Consider the following 10,688-nt stretch of genomic DNA (forward strand, 5'->3'; position numbering starts at 1 on the left):
AAGAAGTATGTGCATACATGGGACACGTGTTTGAGATCAAGTGAGAGCATTATATGCAATTTTCAGCCATGTGTTAATCGCACACTCTCATGGACAAGTTTCCCTCTCATATCGCCATGCAAATTTGGATACTATTCATGGAGATTTGAGCTTTTCCGGAGATGCATTGCTCTATGGGCTGATTTGAGGCTTCATGATCTTGTGCAAGAACTCCTACACTCAAGAAGATGTCCGTGGATCCATCGTATAGGTTTCAAGATGAAACCAGTTTTGATTTCTTGCACGACCACCCTTTGATTTCGAGGACGAAATCATTGTAGGAGGAGATGGTTCGTAATGTAGGAAATTATGGGCTTGGATGTATTACACATGTATATGTAGGATGAGGGCCTAAGCACATAATTTGGGACATAGGACTTGGGTTTATGGGCAGCCCATGTGTAAATAGCCCTAGGAGTAAGTGACTATATAAGTCACTTGTATAGGACAACTTGTATACCTTTTTGATATCTTTGATTTTGAATCTTCACTTGTAGCCTATGGCGTAAGGACAATTGTCTCATAAGTGACTATATAACAACATGGGTAAGGACAATTGTCTCATAAGTGACTATATAACAACATGGGTAAATAACAAAATTGCATACTTTCCTTTATTATCATGTCTCATTTGTTTATCAACATGTGTCTTGCACTATATAACAAATTGCATGCTAGTGTGAGTGAGAGTTGGCATGCTATATTGATGATAAGCATACTTTCGTTTATTATCATGTCTCATTTGTTTATCAACATGTGTCTTGCACTATATAACAAATTGCATGCTAGTGTGAGTGAGAGTTGGCATGCTATATTGATGATAAGCATACTTTCGTTTATTATCATGTCTCATTTGTTTATCAACATGTGTCTTGTGTCTAAGAACAAAGGTGGTTGACATGGAAAATAATTCATAAATACACCACCCTAGTCCACGGCAATGAGAAAACTTAGGGGATCCAGGTGTAAATGCCCTTATATTGGTCACTTGCCAATGAATTGTCAATTTACATACAAAATCAAAGACTATGCCAAAGAAAGAAAATTATGTAGGAATTTAGCATGCCTAGTACAAATTTAAAGAATACATGAGGAACGTGAGAGGAAAAATGTGTTCCGACTCACAGGCGCGCAACTTAGTTGTTAAGGGGGAGAAGGTCTCTAGGTGAGAACCTAGGTTTGACCCTTGCCTCTGTGACAACCACCCATGGGAACCACCTATACATTTATAAATTGTAAATTTATAATGGGTGTCTAAATCACATATATGCATTCAAAAAAAAAGGAAATAGAATATGTTCCAATGGACAAACACAAACATTTCACTTCCAAAGAATGATTTTTTGTGTTCATGTGTCACTTAAATAGTTAATCACATCTTTTTAAAACATAGGACATCACACTTAACCCAATTGTGCTACTTCTACAACACAAAATCATTGTGTTAATTACTTATTTTTTATTCACTCCACTAAAAGGCTACATAGTCGAGGAAGATTGGTGTGCTTTTTGGAGATTATTTACACCATGTTCCAACGGATTATGTACAATAGACCTGTCTTGACAGCTGTCAACCACTCTGTGTCTCCTTGTAATTGGATGAGGAACGAAGGGAGGGAGAAGGCGCCGGACAAGGAGGAAGTGGAGGGAGAGAGGAGAGAGGAGGAGGAGGAGGAGGAGGAAGTGGAGGGAGAGAGGAGGAGGAGGGGGTTGAAGAACAAAGGGAGGGGGAGGTTGAGGAGAGGGAGGGAGAGATGGAGCGAAGGGAGGGGTAAGGGGAGGTGGAGGGGGTGTATCAATTAAATTTGGAGGAGGAGCAGAAGGCGCCGAAGGAGGAGGAAGTGGAGGGAGAGGAGGAGGAGGTTGAAGAACAAAGGGAGGGGGAGGTTGAGGGGAGGGAGGGAGGGGAGGAAGGGGAAGGGGAAGGGGAGGTGGAGGTGGAGGTGGAGGAGAGCTAGGAAGGAGGTGGAGGTGGAAAATAGGGAGGGACGTAGGGTGTATCAATTAAATTTGGAGGAGGAGGAGGAGGAGAAGCGAGAGGGGGAGCAGGAGGAGGGGGAGGGGGAGGGGGGGGAGGAGGAGGAGGAGGAGGAGGAGGGGGGGAGAGGAGGAGAGGGATGGACATCAATTCAATTTCGAGGTAGAGTTGTGTTGTTGAATTACTAGAATAGAGGCCCTGATATCACCACCTGCACTAGCCAACGCATCACCCACCATACCCAATTCACTGTTTTCTGCATGCTTCTCCATAGGACCACTCAACACTAGTGAAGAGTGACCCCCCCTCCCTACCAACACCAATGAAAAATCACTTGATTTGGCCATCTCCACAACTGCATCCATTGGATTGTTGTGATACACATGCTCCTCATAGAATATAGATTGCCATGGATTCTCTTTCATGTCCCCTTTGAGTCCCTTCACTGCAGCCAGGCTCCCTTCATCAAGCTTCTTATCCTTCTCTTTGGCTTCTTCTAACTGTGTTTTATGATCAGTAATGTTAATCACGCATTCAAAATCACCCTGCTTTTCTCCACCAGGGAGAAATCTCATCACAAAGAGCCTCACATTGGGGTGCTCCGCGAGGCGAAAAGCAAAAGCAAAGGCTTCTCTATCATCTGGCCCACCAAAGAAAAGCAAGGCAACTTTGTGAGGAGTGGAGGTTTCAGAGAGCTGAGCTGACCCCCATAGCCCTCTATCAACAAGGATGCCAACAGAACAAGGGGCATGGTGCAAAACCCTCTGATTAACTGTCCTGAACCCTTGGTTGATGTGTTCAATAGACCCATCATCCCTTTGATAGAAATTGAATGCCAATATGATGATGGTTGCCCTCCTCTCTGCAGCTGTGTTACACACATCATCATGCATATCACCCAGGTCCGAGACTGCACTCAATAGCCTAACAGGCACCTTGGTGAACCTTCCATAAGCTTCAAAAGCTACAAAGATATTGTCTTCATCGGACGATGGCAGGGTGCTGTCGACTCGAGCCCGCCGGCTCAAGCTCATGATGGTTGATGTCCGGCCTGAAAGCTCAATCAAATGCATGGCAAAAAGCTTTAGGGGCCTCTTCTTTGTGCCCCTGCATGCCTCTACTAGATTTAGCAGAGCTGGGATGCTCTTTGTCCCATGTACGCATGCGAGAACACGGAGCTCATCCTTCTTGATTTTGCTGCCCTCTAGCTTTTTGTTAATATATGGGACTGGATTCCTTGCTGGCTTGTACAACGCCATCACTGCCGGCGTTGTGAAGAACAGTATAATCAGACACATCAGTACCAGTATGGCGAAGGTCTGATCATCAAAAACCTGCAATCAGAGTACACTACTCAGCCTCCAAAAGGCAAGGGATTTTCCTAGAATATTAACTACTTGAGCATAGAGTTACCCCAAGGTCTTTCCCAATGTTCAACACAATGAGCTCCACCAGACCCTTGGTGTTCATCAGAAAGCCGAATGCAAACGCCTTGTGCAGATTCATTTTCAGCAACAACGCCGCCACAACCGTTGAAGAGACCTTGCCAATGGTGGCTGTGCACACAAGGAGAACAAGAAGCCCAACCGACCTTGCACTGTTGATGCTTCCAAGGTTGGTCTTCAGCCCACTAGAAGCAAAGAAAAGAGGTAGCATGAGCACTGTCACTAAGTCCTCAATCTTCTCAATCAGCATTTGGGCAAATTTTCCCTCCTTAGGGACCATCATCCCAAACACAAAAGCTCCGAACAGAGGGTGTATGCCAATGGCATCTGTCGTAAACCCGGCCACCAACACCCCCATCATGGTCACACATACATAAATCTCACTCACACTCCCCTGCCCGCTCGCTCTACGTGCAATCCGTTCCATGACCTTCCTCACAACAAAGAGCATGCATAGAACAAACCCGACACCACATAGCAACACATAGGCAGGAATGGCAAGGCTTTTGCTTGGGCCAGATAAAGCAACTCCAACTGCGAGCAGGGTCCATGCACATACATCATTGATGGCCGCAGCAGGGATGACTATCTTGCCAAGCTCTGTGGTAAGAAGTTTTCTCTCTGCCATGATTCTGACAAGCACAGGGAATGCAGTTATGGATATGGGGACCCCCATGAAAACAACCAAGGGTGCAAACTTTGCTTTAAGAGAGAGGGTTTGATGGAGGAGGCTGCAGACACCAATGCCAGCTATGAAGGGCACAGCGATGCCGGACAGTGCAGTGAGAAGGGCGGTCTTGCCACTTTTCCGGATCTCTTTCAAATCAAGCTCCAAGCCTACCATGAACAAGAAGAAGAGCAGACCAAGAGTGGAAACAGTGTCAATGGTTGTGAGGCTCTGCTTGGGGAAGATTGCTTCCATGTAGGCTTTGTTTCTCCCCAAACCAGATGGGCCAAGAAGCACCCCTCCCTGAAAAATATCCAAAATTTAAATAAAAAACTCATCACTGAAAAGTACCATATCAAATGTAGAGATTACTTCACAATGGATCTATTGTAGACATTCACATTGAGAGCTGTCTGCTGGTGGATAGCCCAATGGTGAAGGCATTCTTTTAGGGCCAATTTCTACGCGCTGCAAAACTGGTGACGGCGGGTTGCGAGCTGAGTAGTTCAAAATCCTATGTGCTCTCTTCACAACCACAAAAGGGCTCTGAATCTCATGTGCTCTCTTCACAACCACAAAAGGGCTCTGAAAGTTTTGTCTTCTTGCATTTCAACACTCTCCAAGTTGCAACCAGTTGGAAATTCAGCTTTGGGTGGAAATCGGGCCTTACGACGGGGATATATGGGATGTGGATCCGGGGTTCAAACCCTGCTAGCTACATCCCCTGGACATACATCCCGGGATACAGACCCGGGTTTAGCTACATCCGCTGGACGTGATGGATGTCTACAATGAAATATTACATAAAATCTCTCTTTCACACACACACAAAAAAGATGGGAGATGAACATAGACAGGAGGAGCTTACAATGACTTCTGCAAGCACTCTAGGTTGGCGGAAAGGTTTAATGAGGAAAGCCATGGTCCTGGTGAGGACCAAGACAAAGGCAATTTGGATGATGAGGAGGGGTAATGCAAAGTGGGTTGGGTTGTCACCTTGCAAAACTCCATTGGAGACAGCCTCTCTAGCAGGGTAGCATGGGATGCTGGTGTTGGAAGGCATGCTGCCAGTCAACCCAATACCAGATGAAATGCCTGTAGGAATAAGAGAGAGAGAGAGAGAGAGAGAGAGAGAGAGAGAGTGTGTAACAGAGAGAGAACTTGATTTACTTCTAGTTAAGAGGATTGCAGGAGTATTTATAGAGGAGAGAGAGAGAGAGAGAGCAGTACTCATGGAGAGAGAAGGGGGCGAACTTGGGAATCCTCTTCTGTCACTTCCACCTACAGAACTTATATATATTTACACACACAGAGAGAGTGTGTGTGTGTCTAGAGAGAGAGAGAGAGAGAGAGAGACACTTGTGCCGGAGAATTGGAATAAATTGGTGTGCGGTGCGAGTGTGACAGAGAGAGAGAGTGTGCGTGTGTAGAGAGAGAGAGAGAGAGAGTGTGTGAGAGACACTAGAGAGAGTGCGAGTGTGTGGAGAGAGAGAGAGAGAGAGAGGGAGAGAGTGTGTGTACACGAGAGAGAGAGAGAGAGAGAGAGAGTGTACACGAGAGAGAGAGTAAGATATTGTGTGTACAGTGTGTGTGTGTTTTCTCGATTTGCGCCTGCCTAGCGTAGCAAATTGCACAGGCTTTGAGACGGAGAGAACTCTCCAACGTAACGCCCTTGAGGTTGACTGTCAGGACGTCAATCAGCCAAAGCAAATGCATTCAACTATTCTTCAAACTAGACAGGATAGGAACAATTTAGCTCTTTGACCTTAAAACTTTGATTGGATATAATATAATAAATGTTTGGGTGGATATAATATAATAAATCTCTCTCCCCCAAAAAAAACAGTGGGTGGATAGCCTCAATAAAATGGGCTAATAATATATGGGTCCTTAACGTTTTTTACATTAATTAATTAGTTGAAAGGGGAACTTTACCCTAGAGTGAGACCCAACCTTAAGTGATATGACTTTAAGACCCATATATATATATATATATATTTGGGATCAATACAAAAGAGTACAAAAAGTAAAAAACTGAACTTCCCTACAGTCCTCTACTTATCACTTTTCACTTCATTTAAAATCTTACAAAGGAAATCCCATCTCTCCTTCTCCATCAAAAACCTAGAGTGCTCCCAATATATTTGATAACCCAACAAGATACAAGCCATATATATATTTTTAAAACAACAACTAGTTGTACTTTGAGAACTAGTCACCTAAAGGTTACACTTCTGAGGTTTTGATTGAAGCCTGCATTCAGCTGGGATTTCATATATCTTGGGAAAACTCTTCCTTTGTATTTGAAGATGAGAGATGAGATTTGATTTGTAACTTGTTGAATGGGGTTTGAGGGCTGCCAAGTTAGCATTTGAGATGTAACTGCTTTTGGTATATAAGTATATTTATATTGGTCCCAAAAAAAAGAACTAGTTGTACTTTTTGGATTCATCCACTCGTTCAATAAATAGTTGAGTTACATCCTTTTTTTTCCTTGAGGCACACTGCCTTCTGTCTGTGAGAGAGAGACTTGGTTGTATGCAAGAGAGAGAACTGGTCAATGAAGGCAATGAGATGTTTAATCAAGTGATGTTTAATGAACTATGCATTTCTTTAATCTAGGTTTGAGAGAGATGTTTAATGAGATATTTAATCACTGATTGATGTTTAAGGTACTATGACATTGCTTTAATCTGTACATGTGTGTGTGTGTGTGTGTGTGTGTGTGTGAGAGAGACAGAGAGAGAGAGAGAGAGAGAGAGAGAGAGAGAGAGAGTACTAGATGTGGATTTACAAAACTTTAGGCAACACTAAGGTTTTAATTAATTAGTCAACCCGTTAAGGCCTATCTAATTAATTAATAGAGGTATTGTCTGAATATGTAGGCATGAGATATGCAAGCTTTTGGTGCTAACATGTGCTTTCAAAGAGAGAAATGTTAAGGAAAATAAAGCATAAAATGTTAAATTACGTGCTTGCATATCTAGTGTTCATAAAAATAACACTTTTCTATAGAAGTTTTGAAGGTTTTTGTCGCAAGGGAAAAATATAACTAAAATGCTATGAATTTTATACATATTTTCAAAATTGAGAAATTATTATTCGTAAGTAAAAACAAAAATGATGTAGATCCACTGTACATAGTTTGCATATATTCTATGAACACTACTACATCAAGTGCCTAAATGTGCTTGCATATGGGATTATATACTAAAATGTGCTTGCATACAGAGGATTAAAAATGTCGACGTGTGCTAAAACAAAAGGGGACAAAGGCCTTGAAAATTCTACTCAAGCTTGTGCTCTCTGAAGACTTACTTGTATGAGACATAGAAATGAAGTCAAATCATTGCCCACCATGGTTCATGCCATTCTAAAATGGTAGATGCAAATCACCACCATGGTTCATGCCATTCTAAAATGGTGGATGCAAATCACCACCCACTATATTTAGCTTTAAATAGAGTTTCTAGAGAACCTTTAGGCATTGGAGGTAAAATAAACCCCTCTCATGTTGAAAAATACCCACTAATACAAAAACAGAATTGCTTTGATGCACTCTCTCACTTATGCCATTTGTGTGTGTGTTGGAAATACACCTAGGAATATGTAAATAAGAGATGAGTTTAACTAAAACAGTTATTGTTTCCATATAATTATATGTACATATTTATTTTCAAAGATTTTAGAGCCAAAAAAATCCGTGTTTCGACCAAAAACGATAATCTTTATTTAAAGAGTAAATAATTTTCCTTTAAATACCAGCCTATGTATATATTTCTAGGGTTTTAATAAAGTGAAATTTGAAATCGATATGAAGCAAAATTCGAAAGTCATTCCTTAATTTTTAACTAATGTGGCAATCTCATCAATAGATTTAGTATGTTGCATTATGTTCGAGAGGGTTTGGTTTATAATGGAATCAAAATTGTGCATACAACTACGAGGCTTAAAAACCACCCACTAAAGTTCTCAAAGTCATAATGTATTTCTCAAGCTCTGTCTATGTTGTGGTACTATGCAAAGACTTTAGAGTACAAAGGCGATTCACTTAATCTATGACCCCTTATTATTTTCTTCCTTTGATTCCCTTATGAATGAAAAGTGTCCCCTTATAAGCAGAGAGCTTCAAGGTATAATATATATGCACAAAGCTCAAGGGTATAACAAGGATCACTTTCAACAGCAAGGTTAAAGTCTCGTCCATGTTAGGTAACATCTCATATCAATGCCATTGTTTAAATTAATACATGTACCAAAATCATAATATGATTCTTTTTTTTTTGAGAAATGTAAGGTCATTATAAAGATTGGCTAGCCTACATAATGGAGAGTCTCTCCACCTTTTACCTTACACCTATGCCCTTATATTACTTTTGTTAGAGTTCCTCTCACCATACCATGCCCTACTCATATCTTTTTTTTCCTCATTTTTCAAAGGTATGTGAAAAGCAACTAGGCACCATATCAAAATACATCTAAATGAAAAACGATACCATGCCCTACTCATATCATCTTTTTTTCCTCATTTTTTAAAGGTATGTGAAAAGCAACTAGGCACCATATCAAAATACATCTAAATGAAAAACCACCATAGATCAATGTGAATCCATTAGTGTATATATCCATTTATTCAAAATAACATTGTTGGTGGTAAAAAATCAGAATTAACTACTTAACTAGCATATTCCCTAGCTAATATCTTTACCTTCTCGCTGCTATATGGAATGTCACGTTCATGAGTAATGGTTTTAACTTAATTTAACCCTATACAAAGTCCATTCAAAACTTTTGACGAATGGACTTAGTTGTCCTCATTTCGTTGTCATAATAGATTTTTCCTTAGATTTGAATATGTCACATGCATTGTAATAGATGACAAAAATGATAACTTCTTTTTTTTAAAAAAATATTATAGAAGATGGTGTTGACAATGTCACATGATTGATTAGCCAATGTAGTAACATGAAAGTCATAGAAAAATCATCAAGCCTTGCATGTCTTAAGGAATGCATCAAATGTACAAGAGATCAATGTTAAATTCTTGCATGACCAAGAAAATCATAAGATTTAAAATCAAAAATAAAAAAAAATCATTTCTTGAGACTAGAAGTCACAGGGACTTCACTTTTAAGAAAAAGTCCATGTGCTCACATGTGCTTAAAAGGTAGTAAAAAATAGGTCTACATACATGTGTGCTCAAAGGGTAGTTAAAAAAAACGTCTATATAAATTGTTTTTGGGAATATAGATATTTAATGTGCTCAAAGGGTAGTAAAAATAGGCATATATACATGGTTTTAAGGAATATACATACCTCATGTTCATATTTTTTTATATGGACATCATTTTAGATGTATACATTTTGGGAATATACATATCATTTTAGATGTATACATTTTGGGAATATACATATCATTTTATATGTATACATTTTTTTCATATGGATATCATTTTGTATGTATATGTACATATTTTTCATATGGATATCTCTGTATGTATAAATTTTTATTTCACACACCTAATGTAAGTTGAATACACTAGTATCTAATAAATAGGACACCTCCTATAAATGTAAACATTATAAATGGACCTTATGAGTCTCTTGTGTATGCATGTGATATCGTTCATTCATTTAAGTTAAAGACCTAGGCTAGAAGTATTGGGTATTTTGGAGTTAGTTTATGTGAACAACCCTTATTAAGGTTTAGGTCAAAAGATGAGGCTTGATTCTTATAAAAGTAATGTACATGGTCAAACTATTATCATCATTGTGTTATGCAATATCTCTCCATTGTGCTCCCCTCTCTCTCTCTCTCTCTCTCTCTCTCTCTCTCTCTCTCTCTCTCGCACCATGTAATCTCAATATGGTATCATAGCCATCCTATCCACCTCTCACTTATGTTTTCTTAACATGGTATCATAGCCATCCTATCCACCTCTCACTTATGTTTTCTTAACATGGTATCAGAGCCACCCTATCCACCTCTCACTTGTGTATTCCATCCCACCATGCTCATGCATGGTTAACCCTTTTCTCTACAACATTGGCTCATCTACTTCTCTGCATCTTTAGGATTTTTACATTTTTAGGTGATCTATAGTTTTTAGGGTTTTTGCATTTTTGCAGCCCTACTCTATAGCTGGAGACCCTATTATGTGTTTTTGATGCCTCTTTTGCCCACCATAGCACCACACATGGCTGCGTTTTCACCCATCCATTTGCTCACTACTCATGTGGCCTCTACTTGCTATACATAGCTACTTTTTTTGCTACATAAGTTGCATGTTCTTATGCCCATCAAATGTTTGCTACCTTAACGCATAAGGCACCACAAGATCATACCTAGGATGCATTTTTCTTCGCTATATGAGTTGTGTTTTTACCTTCATGCAGCATAAGCCACCACAAGATCATACATAGGCTACATTTTTCTTTACTACATGAGTTATGTTTTTACTTTCATCTACTACAAACCACCATGCCTAACCCACCATGCCTACACTTTGTGGCTATAACCTAAAGCAGCTAATGCAAGCAAGTGAAGGCTATTAATGCA

General features: G+C 40.1%; 1 protein-coding gene across 3 annotated transcripts; it reads right to left on the reverse strand.

Annotated features, from left to right (window-relative positions):
• Positions 1-1,478: 1,478 nt before the first annotated feature.
• On the reverse strand, positions 1,479-5,297 carry LOC147607979 (cation/H(+) antiporter 18-like). 3 transcript variants are annotated; one of them, XM_086789967.1, is made up of 3 exons: positions 5,126-5,297; positions 3,431-4,432; positions 1,479-3,351 (listed from the first exon to the last, which is right to left on the reverse strand). In XM_086789967.1, exons 1-3 carry the CDS (start codon positions 5,138-5,140, stop codon positions 2,164-2,166), a joined length of 2,205 nt encoding a protein of 734 aa, XP_086646093.1. In that variant the 5' UTR covers positions 5,141-5,297; the 3' UTR covers positions 1,479-2,163. The 3 variants fall into 3 exon arrangements, with proteins under 3 accessions (XP_086646093.1, XP_086646092.1, XP_086646094.1); XM_086789966.1 differs by having other exon boundaries at positions 4,998-5,294; XM_086789968.1 differs by lacking the exon at positions 5,126-5,297 and adding an exon at positions 4,531-4,976.
• Between the last annotated feature and the right edge of the window lie 5,391 nt (positions 5,298-10,688).

The sequence above is a fragment of the Cibotium barometz genome, chromosome 54 (genome assembly GCF_041138505.1).
Source record: "Cibotium barometz isolate CiBa-2024 chromosome 54, ASM4113850v1, whole genome shotgun sequence".
Classification (NCBI taxonomy): domain Eukaryota; kingdom Viridiplantae; phylum Streptophyta; class Polypodiopsida; order Cyatheales; family Cibotiaceae; genus Cibotium; species Cibotium barometz.